Source organism: Sabethes cyaneus, chromosome 3 (genome assembly GCF_943734655.1).
Source record: "Sabethes cyaneus chromosome 3, idSabCyanKW18_F2, whole genome shotgun sequence".
In the NCBI taxonomy this organism is placed as follows: domain Eukaryota; kingdom Metazoa; phylum Arthropoda; class Insecta; order Diptera; family Culicidae; genus Sabethes; species Sabethes cyaneus.
This window is the reverse complement of record NC_071355.1, coordinates 166,117,667-166,134,104: the sequence shown is the minus strand read 5'-3', so window position 1 is coordinate 166,134,104 and position 16,438 is coordinate 166,117,667. Positions and strand designations below refer to the sequence as shown.

Below are 16,438 nucleotides of genomic sequence, written 5' to 3'. Positions count from 1 at the left end.
GAAACGCGGGCAGTGATACTCGGGTTTGTTTGATACATCTTAACAGTAATTTTTAAATAATAATAAATTTTAGGATGTTTCTTATTGAATTAATACTTATAGGTAACAAAAATTTGTTTTAAATACTTTTTTTCAATATTTCTTTATGTAACTTTCAAACCACCAGCCCATTCGTCATAAAATTTGGAAGTTAAGGTTTTCAAAGGCTCCCCTTTCATATGCAATCAATTTTGTTCAAATCGGTTAAGGGACCAACGAGATAGAAAAGTCCCGTTTTTTCGTGTTTTTTATACATAACTATTGAACTAAAAGTCCGATCAGTATAAAATTCAATAGCTTATGAGACTTACAGACTTATGGGACACCTAGACCTTTCATTTGACACTAAGATCATTGAAATCGGTCCAGCCATCTCCGAGATATATGAGTGAGATTAAAAGCGTTCACACACACACACACACACACACACACACACACACACACACACACACACACACACACACACACACACACACACACACACACACACACACACACACACACACACACACACACACACACACACACACACACACACACACACACACACACACACACACACACACACACACACACACACACACACACACACACACACACACACACACACACACACACACACACACACACACACACACACACACACACACACCTGACATTCGTCCCGCTGGGCCTTTCTTTCGATTTTCGGTTTTCCAAGTGATTGCTATACCTTTATACCTACTATATATTTATTTAGTAGAAAGGCAAAAACTGTAGAATTAAATAAGTGGTTAACCACTCCTGGGTCCTGGGTAACTTCAACCTGGTCGAGTCATCTAGTAAGTTGGGTCTCTGTATTCCTAAAGGCCCTCATACGCGTACGAACATGTTGGCCGAAAATGTTGGTGAATTCATGTTCGTTCAACATTCTCGCCTGTGTATGAGCGCCATGAACCAAGCAGGCAAAAGAAGATGTTGGGCTTGTCGCTCGGCCTGAATGACCCGCCATCATTTTATTCGTTTCCAACCCAACATAATACGTACGTGTATGGAGCCCTTAAGGCCGATGAAGGTTCAGAAGAGAACAGATACACAGCACGGTCATCCGGTATTCTTGTAACGTGACCGATCCATCGTACTCTCCCTACTTTCGACGAGTGTACTTTGAGAATCATTCCAAAAAGTGCCTGCAGTGCATGGTTCGTACGCCGTCGCCATTCTTCGCTTTCCGTTTACGCTCATGATGAAAATCTTTTCGCAACAAAACACTCAGATAAACATGGTGGGAAAGTGGCATTGATGATATTTAATTATTTAGAAATTTTTCTGGAGAGATTTTCGAATCTCTTCAGAATCCGCAATCAGCAGATTCATCTTCGATGAAGTAGCAAGGCATGAGGACGAAGTTTCTGAAGTAACAGAAAATATGAACCGAATTTTTTTGTTTTTGAAGGTTTATCATTCTAATAATGGGTTTCAAGAAACCGACAATTATTCAAAAGAAATGGCGGTTGACTGTCACCAGCGTTGCGCAGCGTTGTGTGGGCTAATTTTCTCACACACGCGTACTCATTGTATTGAATAGGCCGACATAAGCATTCATTTCGGACTCCCGCTCTTGTTTATTCTGTGTATGCACTGCAACGACTTTTGCCAGTGTGTATTTAGCTAACAGCCACAGTCGTCGTTCTCGAAATCATTACAGCCTAAGCAACTGATACCGATCACTCGCGAGGACTCGCACTCCCGCCCGCGTGTAAAATCGAGGGCTTAGCATGAAAAAGAAAATAAAAAGTAATGCAACATCTGTATCCCAGTGTGCCGCTAGCCCTCACGGGCAGCTGACTGTTCACGAGTTGTTTGCCTCGTGAGTGGTTATGCAGAAAGACGCAACGAGACTGTGCGTTTGCGAGTGCGTAGGTAGTAAAATGTCTACACATAGCAAAGCCGGCTGTTCTTCGTTTGTTCTGGAGGCGCCATTTTGAGAATTTGCGTGGAGCGACAAATTGGCTAGCGCCGGCCCTGGCGACATTCGAGCATTGGGAGCATGAAAATGGTGTTTTTTCGGAGAAATAATAAACTTCACTTAACCAGAATTGAAATACTAAACATTATTCTTCAGCATGATCAAATTCATCAACCTTAAAGCAAATTGGTTCGCATTCAAGAGTCCTCAAATTCACCACGGCAACCGTACAAGATTCAGCAAAAGAAGGAACACAAATTATTCGCGTACTTTGCCCACCAGAACCGTGCCATACTTCCGTACGAAATACATTCGTATTTCCAGCAAAGTATACATGTGGACATTCGTCAATTATAAACGGATCCTGCTGATAGTAGGGGTAACAAGGCAAGGTATCAGGGGCAGTTGGTGCCAAGTGACTCCAAACCAAAGTCATCTTCAACGCTTCCAAAGGATCCTCAATCTTAGAATAACGCGAAATATCCAGTACATTTTGTCCGGAAGTACCGAGGATTAGACGATCAGCGATTTCGCAAGCATACGGATTCGGAACACCCCGAAAAGTTCTGAATGGAGCCGACTTCGGGAACATACAGTGATGCATTGGTTGCTGCGGCAGCATATGGTTGGCCGGATCGAATTCCCCTGGCATCAAATCCACGTTGACCGATTGGGACAGGTTATACACAAAAGAGTCTACTGCTTTGACTGCATTGACCAGATCATCAGAATCAGTGGAAGGGCGATTATGTAAATTACTTTTCGGTTTCACTGTTGCCTTTATCGAGTTTCCAGCAATGATCACTCGAACGATGCTTGCCGCTTCCCAATCGCAAGTTTGACCAAAACCTTCCAGATTGCCAAATATCCATTGTTGTAAAAGTTCCATAGGCAGGGAATAATCGTTTGGAGAGTTCTACATTAATAATAGAAACTATTTTTAAAAGGAAATTAAATTATCATTCAATATAAACCTGATTTAAGCCGGAAATCAACACGACCAACGGTGAACATTCTAACGGTTGCAATGATTTCTGTGGCCCGCACTCGTAAAATAAATAATCGTCTACCTGGAATCGTCCATCACTGTCCTCGTAACCTATCAAACAGTTATTAGATTAGTAAACGCAATACAAAAAGTTTAAATCAGATACCAACGCGTATTTTTTACAATTTTGCTGAAAATTATTTCCTATTTCACCAATAGGGTTGCTTTAATTAAGCTACTTGCATAAATAGATTATTTACAATCAAGCGTACGTATTTTTGAGATTGGATAATTTTATTAAAATAGTTAAAAATTGTGGGTATTACAAACCAAAATTATTTGAATGTGCTTCAATAAAAAAAATGGACTAGTGCGACCCAAATGAATGTTAATGAAATATATACACATAAACAGTCATAAGCCATCATTCTTAAATTCACTTACTGTCTTTGCCTTGGAACATATTTCATGTTTTCAAGATTCATAATATTCAAGCATGCAAGGAAAGAAAATAATGTTTAATACGATCTATTTTCTCAAACGTTGCTGCTCGAGTGAAAAAGCCATATTAGTGTTTTAATAACAACATCCCTTACCTAGCACAGCACAAACGACTCCGGTTACGATGGTGTGAACATTCATCTTGCCGACCAATCGAATACGCTGAAGTGCATCCTCCAGAATTAAGATGTCTGAATCGTCGGTGTAATGGGATCTCGGTGGTTGCGGAACCAACTGGTTCTCCTCCGATATTTCTCTGAGAATGCTAGGCTTCAGCTCCTGATGTTTAAACAAAGTTCCGATAATGATACATTGTTCTTGACTTTCCTCCTTTAAATCAGCCAATTGTTTTACCGGGTACTTATCTCCTAAAATTATACAATGCTAGTAATACTATTACTCAGGTTAAGGAAGGTATGTATATGCATTTAGACAAATTTCTTCAATTATTAGTCACACATAACATACTAGGTATTCATAGTAAGTTAATACACTTACCCCATTTCGCCTTTATCCGATCCTTCATCAATCGAGCTATCTCTTGCAATCGAGATGCATAAATATAAGCAAACTGCTTACTAAAATCATTGTACTTGAAGTGAAATTTTTCCGCTCGGTAGACATATGGAATTTCTAGACGTTTAAAATCACCGTTAGGTTGAGATTCTGTAAAATATTTATCTTCTGGAAACAGCATAATATCCAAAAAAATCAAACACGCCTTTTCCTGTTTTTCTTCACGCAAATAAAACCGCCTTTTCTACCTTTTTTGCTACCAATGTTTACGCTTGCGTTGCCGCAGTTCGCAATTTGCATATAGAGTGCCTATAACATATATAGAGTCCCGACACTGTCAAAATTGAAAGAGCTTTTCGAGCTTTTCACTAAACCCTAATCCCAATGTGATATATACAGGCGTGGCAATGTTGGTTAAGTGGTGTTAGTGCAATGAAGAAATTTCATCATGGTGTGGGTGGAATCGTAAATCGACCAATCATGATGAAGCGTGACGTCAAAATCCAAAAACAAACCCCATTCTCCGACACGGTTTGTTTTTGTAGTTTGACGTCGTTTTCTGATTTTTTGCTACTAATACCAACAAATGTCTTCACCTGCCACACCTTTTTAAACCTCATTGCCCTAATCCGGGGATACGGCGGATACGGGCACAATTTCTGCCATAATCTAAAGTAGTTTTTTTTGGGTTTTTCTATTTATATGTGTATGTATAGGTAGACATGTAAATACAGAATTGTTATCGAATTTTGATTATCTATTTATATTTATTACGTGAACAATAGACTTGACCACAACTTTAAATACGTTATGTACGACAGGTTTTGGAAATGTACTTTATGCATACTTACGCCGGCAAACGATCTTTTCACACGACTGGGTCATTTACCTAAATACGGCAAATGCGTACCTATTTCAAAACACCCTAAATAATCATGAACTCACGTACTAATACAAATCGGCAATTCTATCAACACATTTGTTCAAAATTATTACTTCAGAAAAATATTACAGTATTTTTATGTGACTTCGAAATATGCAATACAATACACCAATTCTTCAAACATTCCGTCTTTTGAGAAAATAAGAAATAACCTCAATTTTGCATTTTATTTAAAGAAACTCAAGCGCCAAGTTGCTTGTACAGTAGTGGGACGTAATCATCCCATTCGGCTTGATAGAAATTACCGGCAACCGGATTACCCAGATTGTACTTGTCGGCAAACTTTTTAATGGAAAATCCACCGCGATTATCACCACTTCTGTTGGTTAGTCTCGGTTCGTCGAAGCTTAATTTTCCACCCTGCTTATAGACCAGAAATACGTAACGATGTAAGCCGGTTCCGCTAGGAGGTCCAGATCCAACATACTCCGACAGTGTTTCCCCTTTCGCTACATCAGCTCCGGGAATGTTACCTACCAGCCAGTGATGCCATTCGCGATAAGTTGGTTCCTTACGGCTTGGTGCATCTGGATCAGTCATGCAAAGTGTATAGAACGCAGATCCATCTGCATTCCATTCTACTTTCGGGATGTCCTTCACTTGCGTCGGAGTTAACACGTTACCTTCATTGACCACAACGCCGGTTGCGTAACTGACCTTGGCTACCTCAGCTGGAGCAACGGGAACTACATCCGGTACGACTTGATGTTTCTCCATACTTTTTCCTAATTTAGAGCAAAACAAACGCACAGAAGTCGATAAAACGCTACGAGTAAGCACAGAGCACGATTGCAGCCGGCTAATTGACATCATGGAAGTCACGAATTTTACTGCGACGTTATAATTTAATACATATACCAGACAAAGAGCTTTTGACGCTTTTTTATCGCCTATCACATGAAAGTTTGAAAAACAAAGCTGTGTGTTTGTGGTGTTTGTGCATTGAAAGTAAAGTAGTTGCCAGTTTATTAAAACCACGATTAAAACAGAATAATTTTATCAGAAATGCCAGATTGTATTAAAAAACGTACTATTTATATAAACGATATAAACCCTGCCTAGGACAGACAGGACATGACATGTGACCAAGAGTAAGTCGCTGAGAACATTCTGTTCACCTCATTCATAGAAATTTTGTTCAGTCTGTGCCTTACTGTGCCGCTGAGGTGCTGTTCTTGTGAAACCTGTCAAACTCGCGTGCGCCCAGCCAGATTGTTTTGATCGTTTTGACAATAACAAACATTGGCCAGACTGCCAATTTCTAACATATCAAAATTTAAATGTCAAAAAGGTGGGCCACAGTGTGCCTTAAACTATGACATGAATGTACCGCAATTGTAATCAATGAGGTAAGCTGTTCCCTAAATTGAGCCTGCTACAATGTTCTAAGCGACTTACCCTTCCATGCGACTTCTTGTTCTTTTTCATTATTGTTTTGGCAATTCCCTTTCAAAATTTACTATACGGCAACGAAAAGTGTTTCCAAGAATGCAACTGCAGTTTATGATAGAAGCCGCTTGTCCTAGTTGATCACTAATTACACAAAAACAGATTCAATTTGGCCGAATTACACTTTCACTTGAGTTGTTTGTTTTATGCTAACACGTCACGATAAACAAACTGTTGAAGTCCTAGTAACGTTAAAAACACAGACAAACAGACATAACTCTTGGAAGAAAAATCAACAAAAATTATCGTACCTCACATTTAGCCTGAACACTAGCACCATCTATGATCGACATTCCCAAATATCAAATAGCAACATGGGTATCCCTCGAAGTAGCAAGTATTTTTTATGGGGAATTCCCCTTCTTTCGTTAAAAAGCGCCACTTTGACCAAAACGGAGACATTCCCAACTAAGCTCAAATTTGAAATGACCGTTACGAATCGGTACGAAGAATGGAAAACGAGTGTTATGTCTATTTGTGTGTTAAAAATTTAATGGTTTCAGTGTTTGCTGTGGTTTCATTCACAACATTGTAGACAATAATTACTACCTAGGACAGGACGTGACAGTCACGTCCTGTCCTAGGTAGTAATTATTGTCTACAATCTTGTGGAATGAAATTTTGCTGTATCAGTTGTATTTACGGTGCTACACAATGCTGCTAGCTTATTAGTAGTTAAGTGAACGCTCACTGAGATTGGGACGAAGGCGGAGGACGGAGTGATAAAACCATCCCTGCAGGGGTTACAGTTCAAATTTTTCAAGAATATTATAGGACACCCTGTCGGGTCGTCGGTGATTTGTCGTTAGTTTTCTGAGGAACATTCCCTAAGGAAGTTCCCTAAGCAAACAACTAAACTGAGATGTCGTATGACGTGACTAACCAATTACAATAAAAAAACAGGAAATTGAGTAAATAAATTTATTGAAGATGTTATTTCAATTGTTAGCTACAAATGCATGCGTTTAAAATGGAATTATCTTAACTATATACCATTTAATCGAACTATTTTTGATAACACCAGATATAAGAATGTTATCTCGTAGATTCCTGAAGTTTTCTCAGGTCATCTACATACGAAGCCCTTGCATAGAACGAGTGAGTGTATTAAGGTCCCAAATAACCAACTGCCCATCTAAGCCGGAAGTACTGACCCGTTGGGCACTGCCCTTGTTACCAGAATAAATGCAAACACAAGTAATAGCATTTTGATGGATCGATTCAAGGTTGGTATCGGAGTTTTCAGTACGTAAATTACGGTCCAGTGATTGGAAAATTCTCATAGCTGAAATTCCTCCCTGCTCCTTCTTTGTAGATTGGTCCAGCTTAGCTGATAAAACAATCTTGCTTCCATCGAACGTATATATCAATGGGACACAGCTGTGACCGGCCATCAATATAGACTGAGCGGATATCCACTCACAGCATAGGAAAGGAAGATATTCAGTTTTAAGTTTGACAGCAATGTTTCCTCCGTTAGCTTCGGCAATATTTATAGCACTGTCATGGCCAACCCAACATATACGATTTCCGTCAGCAGAAAAACTAACACTATGAACCCATCCTCCACCATTGGTTGAATTCTTAAATTCTGCCAACATTTGCCCGAGAGGTTTTTTCGGGCCCCAAGCCGTTGGCTCAGGGTGTTGTTCAATGTCTTTAATAAAAGCGGAGAATACGCGCACCTTATAATCGGTCGAACCAGCGACCAGTAGCACATTGTTAGGATGCCAATCTAAAGAAGTGACCGTAGAACGAATCGGTTTCTTGATGTGTTTTGAAACCCACCAGTCGTTCTCCGACTCAAAATAGCAAACCGAAATTAATCGAGCTCCCGAACCAACGGCAAACTTATTCTCCAAAGGAGACCAACGTACACATGTGGCAGCACGATTTATTCTGAGCAGCACCAAAGTAGGTTTCCACTTGCCATCATCTCCTTGACTCCAAACGTATGCGTTTCGGTCTACCGCACAAGTTACAATCCGGTTTGTATTAGGGGCCCAATCTATTCCCATCACACGCAAATCGTGTTGGTTCAACACATCGAGCAGCTTCCAATCCGAACCTTCGCGTTTATAGATATGCACTTCATTGTTGTTGGGAGATATGGCAATCTCTGAAAAGGATTTATTACTATCAAAATTTATTATATGTTGCAGATTTACTTACGGGTACGATCCTTGTTCCAAGCGTGACATGTGATTGGGTTAACAGTTCCTCCAAAAGTGTGACGTTCAGTCATTTTACCGACTTTTGTTTTTTTTTTTGAAAAGATGACTAATCTATCCAAATGATTTACCTTATCGTGGTCACACCCAGGCACTAAGTACACAAATTTTCCTTAAAGCGTTTTGAAATTTGTATGTAACGCCTGATAGACAATTATAAAATACTTTCACAAGTTAAAAAATAACCTCAGAAATTCGCGGACTCTGGGCCGTCTACACGAATTTTCCAAAATGCAACAATTTTCAACTTTTCTGACAAAACAGGCAAAACTGCAAGTAAAAAATCAAACCCGAGCAGCGATGTAAAAAATTACAATTTGACATTTTCCATTTCATGCAATATCAGAGATGCCAGATTTGCTATATAGAAAAAGTAGAAAAGAATTGCGTTCGAAATATATTTTTCGAAATTCGAAAAAACAACTCGAAATCAAAATCCAGCTTTCCACGAGCGATAAGGGCGGATATTGAGCACAAGTGGGCACAACCTTTTGACATGCATTGGAGGAGCGTCGAGTTCGCCCTGACGGAGTTACTATGGATACATTCATGATTGTTTGTTGTTCGAGTGTAAAAATGTAAACATTGTTTAATTTTGCAGAGCAGCTAAAGTGGAACATAACTAAACGGATTCAAACTTTTATAGTGGTTTGCGGCCATAATTTGCTGAAGGCACTGGCTCAGAATACTTTTTTCACAATCGTGCGAATTAAACATTAGAAACATTACACATTAACGCAAACATTAACTTCATGTTGGTCGAGCCGTTGTCAAGTTTGCTCTCGAACAGCGTCTCGACTTGATAAGAAACTTTCCGTTGCGTATTTGGACATTCTCCCTGAAATTTGCGAAAACTGCGAAGCCACAATGCATAAAACTTGTTTTACGTTCAATTATGTTCCTCTTTAGCTGATTTGCAAAATTGAACAATGTTTACATTTTTACATTCGAACAACAAACAATCATGAATGTATCCATAGTAACTCCGTCAGGGCGAACTCGACGCTTCTCCAATGCATGTCAAAAGATTGTGCTCAATATCCGCCATTATCGCTCGTGGAAAGCTGGATATACCCGCATTTACGAAAAAGTCGGATGCCTGGCAGAAATCGAATAGAACCAGTCTTCATTTTTCGCTCGATTCTTTTCATGTCAAATGTGACACTTTGAGGCAGGAGAAAAGTGGTTCATCAGTTCTGCAGTTTCGGGCAAAAGGTAAGAGAACAATAGATCATTACACGGTGTGGTGATTTCGCGAATTGACGGACATTTTGTTAAATGCGAACTGTAAATGCGCAATAAATACACGTCTTTACGCGACACGATCAATCACAAGACTCAGTTTATTTCTCCTTTCTCCCTATTCACACCAGTATTACCCTCTCAGTGCGGAGAGTACGTGACCCTATCTCTACTGCTTCTAAGTCCTCAACCACAGACAAACAAACAATATTTTTCTCTTATCGCATCGCCCCGCTCGATCCCTACATCTTCCTCTAACTCTACTCTTCAGAACGGACTCGATATAAGATCATATCCTTAAATTTTTCAGGTTTCCGGGTTACTCTCTGTGGTCTCTTCGAGATGAGATTTCCGTTACTACCTAGTCCCAGTGGTATAGTGGTCGTAGCGCAACTAGTAGTATCCCTTTGGTCAGCGCTAATTGTCGGAGTTATATCAGTATCTAAAGGTGACTCATCTGGAAGACGCTTGACATCCTGCATATTCCGAACCAATCTGGCACCAGTCTCCCCAATGATGACTACTTTAGCCCCTTCTCTTGTTAAAACAGAAAACTTTTCCATAGAAAATGTTGGATCAGTCTTAGTTCTCTGGGGAATAGCAACAACTACTCTATCACCTGCCGCAATATGACATTCTTTTGCTCCTCGGCGACTAACAGCGAACTTTTTACTGGTTAACTTGGCAACTGCATCGTCCTCACGGACTGCATTGCTGTCTAATGTTTCATTGCGACTCCAAAGGCTTGGAAAAGTCCCGCGATACTTCCAACCAACTAGCAGCTCAAATGGGGTGATCCCTAAACGGGAATGATGCTTCCGTGTATTGTGGACGTGTACATACTCCTCTAGAGCTTCTTTCCAACTTCTATGCTCCTTTTTTGCTGCCGCCAAAGCTTTGATTACACCTTGGTTCTGTCGCTCGATAGCCCCATTGGACTGTGCACTTAAAGGAATTGACTTCCGAACTCTTACCCCTTTTGCCTCCCAATAATCGATAAATTCAGCGCTTTGAAACGGAGGGCCATTATCGCTCTGTATAATTAATGGTAATCCCCACACCATAAACATCTTACATAAAGCTGCGTTTGTACTTCGGGCATCCGTGTGCCTCATTTCGACTACGTGCTAATAACGAGAATAGATGTCGACACCCAACAGAAACTGGCCACTGCCACAACCGTGTATAGACAAAAAATCTATTTGTAAAATTTCCCAGGTACCATTGGGAAGTTCACGGCTAGAAAGTGGGATTGGAGGATTTTTTCTGGAAATCGTTAGACAAGTCTCACATTTGTTCACGAAACCCGTTGCTTCTTTAGCCATATTGGGCCACCAGAAAAATTCTCGTAGGATCCGTTTTGTTGCTCCGCAACCGATGTGTCCCTGATGCGCAGTCTCTAACGCCTTTTTTCGAAGTTTCTTGGGTTGAACAATTAAATCATCCTTGAAAATTAACGGATGAAGCGTTTTCAAGCATTTCGCCTGAATCTCGTAGCGCCGAAGTCGATCAGGCCACTTGCCTGTACGAATACCCAAACTAACTTCCTTTAACTCCTCGTCAGTTTCAGATGCGTTTTGAATTTCCATCCACGAAATATTCATGGTCGCTGCATCTAAGGCATACAGCATATGTTTATTATTCTCATCGTCGAATGGCTCATCCACTTGTGACTTACTTATTAACCGGGACAGCGCATCGGCAACGTTAAGATGCCCAGGAACCCGTTCTATACGGAAATCATAAGGAAGAAGCCGTAATGCCCAAGCTTCAGCACGCGAAATAGCCCTTCTGCTAGTTCGATGAAATCCTCCGAAAATAAACTCGTTTGCCTCTGAATCGGTCCTGATAGTAAAGTGAATGTTGATCAAATATATAGCGAACCTTTCAACGCTCCAAACAATCACAAGCGCCTCCTTTTGAGTCTGAGGATAACGTTGCTCTGCAACAGTGAGGGCCTTAGATGCGCAAGCAATTATACGTGGATTTCCTGCCGAATCAAATTGAGTAAGAACTGCTCCCAGTCCGATTGGTGATGCATCGACATACAATTCAGTTTTGTCCTTGTGGTCAAAATAACCAAGTCTAGCTATCGATTTCAATGCTTGAGAAAAATGAATTCCTGTTCTTCCTCCTCCGCCCAATAAAAATTATCCGACTTAATAAGTGTTCTAAGCTTTTCAGTTTTCTCAGCTCTGTTGCGAATAAAGCGCTCTGTGAAATTCATTAGCCCGAGAAAACTTTTCACTTCCGATAGAGATTCAGGTCTACGGAAATTCTCGATAGCTTTACGTTTGTCGTATTCAACTCTCCATCCATCATGGGATAAACAGTAACCAATAAATTTGACCGATTTTTTACCGAATATACACTTGGCAGTATTCAACTTAACATTATGCTCGCGGAGACGACGAAGAACTATTTCTAAGTTTTTATCGTGTTCGTCCTTTGATTTTCCGTGAACTAGAATGTCGTCCATATAATTTACTACACCAGGGCAATCAGCCAGCACTACGGTTTGCAGCAACTCCTGAAATATGTCTTAAATCTGAACGTTCCATCTCCTCCAAAAAAAAAATTGTCAAATGTCTGCTATTTTCATGTAGCATAACATGTAGCATGGCAACTGCTACTACCCGTTTTACGTATTTTGAGTCATTCTCTCCTGCAGTTTGAATCGTAGCTCGGAGTTTCTGTCGCTGCAGAAGTATATAGTCACGAGAACTGAAATAATTTTTCAATCGCTGCATAACATTGGAGAACGGAAGTGATTGCGAAGAACTGGAGGAAGGCGTACTTTCCAACACGTCGATTAGTTTGCTTCCTGCTTTCATACGAAAAGCGCTCATTTTCATGTTTTCGTCGAATATTCCGGCAAATTGCATTGCCGCCTCAAACTAATCTTTCCATTGTTCATAAGACTTCCTGCTGATCTCATCTTCCCCTTCTAAAGGCTTGCACTCTGCAATCTGCAGAGAAGCGAACGACATTGAAGGTAAGAATGAAGATTCATCAGCGGATCGCGAAATTTCACGCATCGTAGAGTTACGGGGCATCAATTCAAAATTGTCTTCCGCGTCTTCGGCTGGTTTTTCAATCCATTTGTTGCAAGATCTTTTAAACTTTAGAGCATTTTTAAGTTTGGCTGCTAACAATGCACTTCGACGTCTTTCTGCTTCAAGAGCCTTAGCCAGCAAACGAACGCTGGGTTTAAAAGCTTTTTTATTACTAAAAGAAAATAATTAAAAAATACATGTAAAAATCTACTTACTACTTGTTGTTTTATTCTTTTCGTCAATTAGCGTCACCTATTCGGAAAGATTTATTTAAATTATAGGATTTCAAATGGTTAATAGCAAAATATTTCGCATATTTCGCTGTTCCTGCTAATACAGAAATATAGAACACTATTCAATTCTACACCCTCTCTAAAACCATAAAAAATATGTTTGGTTCGGGGGAAACGTATTTATGTTATGACCCTAAGGGAAAAATAAAACCGATTATTTACTCTCGGAAAAATATATTATTGTATTACCCTCTCAGGGGAATGCAATAACTTTTATTTTCCTCCCCGGGAAATGTATTAAACTGTGACCAACTCAGGGAAATGTAATACCTTTTATTTTCCTCTCAGGGAAATGTATTAATCTGTGGCCCTCTCCGGGGCATGTAATACCTTTTATTTTCCTCTCAGGGAAATGTATCAATCTGTGGCCCTCTCAGGGGCATGTAATACCTTTTATTTTCCTCTCGGGGAAATGTATTAATCTGTGACCCTCTCAGGGGCATGAAATACCTTTTATTATCCTCTCAGGGAAATGTATCAATCTGTGGCCCTCTCAGGGGAATGTAATACCTTTTATTTTCCTCTCGGGGAAATGTATTAATCTGTGGCCCTCTCAGGGGCATGTAATACCTTTTATTTTCCTCTCAGGGAAATGTATCAATCTATGGCCCTCTCAGGGGCATGTAATACCTTTTATTTTCCTCTCGGGGAAATGTATTAATCTGTGACCCTCTCAGGGGAATGTAATACCTTTTATTTTCCTCTCGGGGAAATGTATTAATCTGTGGCCCTCTCAGGGCATGTAATACCTTTTATTTCCTCTCAGGGAAATGTAATACCTTTTATTTTCCTCTCGGGGAAATGTATTATTATATGACCCTCTCAGGGGAATGTAATACCTTTTATTTTCCTCTCGAGGAAATGTATCAATCTGTGGCCCTCTCAGGGGCATGTAATACCTTTTATTTTCCTCTCGGGGAAATGTATCAATCTGTGACCCTCTCAGGGGAATGTAATACCTTTTATTTTCCTCTCGGGGAAATGTATTAATCTGTGGCCCTCTCAGGGGCATGCAATACCTTTTATTTTCCTCTCAGGGAAATGTATCAATCTGTGGCCCTCTCAGGGGCATGTAATACCTTTTATTTTCCTCTCGGGGAAATGTATTAATATGTGGCCCTCTCAGGGCATGTAATACCTTTTATTTCCTCTCAGGGAAATGTAATACCTTTTATTTCCCTCTCGGGGAAATGTATTATTGTATGACCCTCTCAGGGGAATGTAATACCTTTTATTTTCCTCTCGGGGAAATGTATTAAACTGTGACCCTCTCAGGGGAATCTAATTCCTTTTATTTTCCTCTCGGGGAAATATATCAATCTGTGACCCTCTCAAGGGCATGTAATACCTTTTATTTTCCTCTCAGGGAAATGCAATACCTTTTATTTTCCTCTCGGGGAAATGGATTTTTGCATGCAAAAGTACTTACTAATTATCCCTAGAGATAGCATAATGCAATTAACCCTTACATTATTTTATCATAGCTACCTTAACTAGCAGCAATGACTTAAAAATTGCATTTCCATCTGTAAAAACGCAGCCACATTTATATTACGATAAATACCGAATGCTGCTTAAAACAAAATTTGAAATATAAATCGTTTTCTAGAACGCCTAAACGAACATATGAAACTAATAAAACCGAGATGTTTTGTTAAAAAAAAAAACGCAACTACATAAACAAATAATGATCATGCAACTTTGGCTCCTTAATGTAGTTAAAATCCTTAATCCTTTATAAGAATTGTAAATTAGTAATTTTGAAGGCATTTCATATTTAACCAAATATCAAATCGGTACCCGATTTCATAACTCAACGCGTTGCGAACAGTGGCTATAGCGCAACCGACTAAAAACTCCACTTAACGGCTGCCGCGCGATGCCATACCCATACTTCCCGCAAATACACACATCGTTACCACAAGCTTATTCTCCCACTGCTGTTTCGATAGTGTATGTAACCGCGTAGATGTTGTAAGCGCAAGCTTCCACACATCATCGCGCAGCAAACAGCGGTCATAGGGCAACCGAATAAAACTTCCCACTCACTCGTTGCCGCGCGATATCATATTTCCCACACAAACAACGTTACCCCAAGCATTCACTACTATTTCGCCTGTGTAAGTGCGTACATGTTGCTGCCGCAAGCTTTCATGACTCATCGCGTTGCAAACAGCAGCTAGAAAGCAACCGAATAAAAAACTTTCCACTCACCTGTTGCCAAGCGACGCTATACGTCGCACACACACATCGTTACCCCCAAGCTTATTCCCCCTCCGCTGTAAACGCAAGCTTCCACAAACCATCGCGCTGCAACCAGCGCCCATAGCGCAACCGAATAAAAACTTTCCACTCGATGGCTGCCGTGCGATGCCATACTTCCCACGCATACATCCTTACCCCAAACTGTTCGGCTACTGCTTTTCGTTTATGTATGTGTCACATAGCTAGCTTCCATTATCCATCGTGCTGCAAATAGCAGCTGAAGGCAAAAAGCAACGGATTAAAACTTTCCACTCACTTGTCATTACTCATTTGTCCCCGAACGAAACTGTACTTCCAACACACTCACACATCGCTATCGCAAGTTCATTTCCTGCCACTATTTCACACGTATAGGCGCCTATTCAACATGGCCGCCATGCACACATTTCATTCCTATGCACCCCGTTTTTCTACACCCATCTACCTATGTTTTCACTGCCAACATCCTATGAACATCGTTGACTAATCAAAATTAACACTTGAGGAAATAATCCAACCCGTGTATTTTTAAAATAAACATATTTCATCATCCTTTAATTTAGGCTCATACAACAAAACCGCGACTTTTCAATGTCTTTATCACGCGCACATTATCTAAAATTCAATTAACATCTGAGCCAATATTTCAGCGCCTAGCAAAACATCTCATTTACTTATAATAATTGAACATAATTCACTAATAAGCCTACCAACTTGCGCCATTGTGGTGATTTCGCGAATTGACGGACATTTTGTTAAATGCGAACTGTAAATGCGCAATAAATACACGTCTTTACGCGACACGATCAATCACAAGACTGAGTTTATTTCTCCTTTCTCCCTATTCACACCAGTATTACCCTCTCAGTGCGGAGAGTACGTGACCCTATCTCTACTGCTTCTAAGTCCTCAACCACAGACAAACAAACAATATTTTTCTCTTATCGCATCGCCCCGCTCGATCCCTACACACGGGAGCTCCTAACCA

The 16,438-nt window shown here is 40.2% G+C and overlaps 5 protein-coding genes across 5 annotated transcripts; all 5 read right to left on the bottom strand.

Moving 5' to 3' along the window:
- Window positions 1-2,117: 2,117 nt before the first annotated feature.
- On the bottom strand, window positions 2,118-4,242 carry LOC128743060 (DNA polymerase delta subunit 2). The gene is made up of 4 exons (XM_053839577.1): window positions 3,975-4,242; window positions 3,572-3,844; window positions 2,962-3,086; window positions 2,118-2,903 (listed from the first exon to the last, which is right to left on the bottom strand). The coding sequence occupies exons 1-4, from the start codon at window positions 4,171-4,173 to the stop codon at window positions 2,133-2,135; spliced, it is 1,368 nt and encodes a 455-aa protein (XP_053695552.1). The 5' UTR covers window positions 4,174-4,242; the 3' UTR covers window positions 2,118-2,132.
- An 841-nt stretch (window positions 4,243-5,083) lies between these two features.
- LOC128744459 (protein D2-like) lies at window positions 5,084-5,776 on the bottom strand. Its single transcript, XM_053841489.1, has one exon. It carries the CDS (start codon window positions 5,746-5,748, stop codon window positions 5,116-5,118), a length of 633 nt encoding a protein of 210 aa, XP_053697464.1. The 5' UTR covers window positions 5,749-5,776; the 3' UTR covers window positions 5,084-5,115.
- Window positions 5,777-7,298: 1,522 nt separating this feature from the next.
- LOC128744458 (actin-related protein 2/3 complex subunit 1A-B) lies at window positions 7,299-8,920 on the bottom strand. The gene is made up of 2 exons (XM_053841487.1): window positions 8,557-8,920; window positions 7,299-8,503 (listed from the first exon to the last, which is right to left on the bottom strand). Exons 1-2 carry the CDS (start codon window positions 8,627-8,629, stop codon window positions 7,455-7,457), a joined length of 1,122 nt encoding a protein of 373 aa, XP_053697462.1. The 5' UTR covers window positions 8,630-8,920; the 3' UTR covers window positions 7,299-7,454.
- Window positions 8,921-10,117: 1,197 nt separating this feature from the next.
- On the bottom strand, window positions 10,118-10,972 carry LOC128740380 (uncharacterized protein K02A2.6-like). The gene has a single exon (XM_053835922.1). It carries the CDS (start codon window positions 10,970-10,972, stop codon window positions 10,118-10,120), a length of 855 nt encoding a protein of 284 aa, XP_053691897.1.
- Window positions 10,973-10,984: 12 nt separating this feature from the next.
- Window positions 10,985-15,741, bottom strand: LOC128740378 (uncharacterized protein K02A2.6-like). Its single transcript, XM_053835917.1, has 2 exons — window positions 15,728-15,741; window positions 10,985-11,702 (listed from the first exon to the last, which is right to left on the bottom strand). The coding sequence occupies exons 1-2, from the start codon at window positions 15,739-15,741 to the stop codon at window positions 10,985-10,987; spliced, it is 732 nt and encodes a 243-aa protein (XP_053691892.1).
- Window positions 15,742-16,438: the final 697 nt, after the last annotated feature.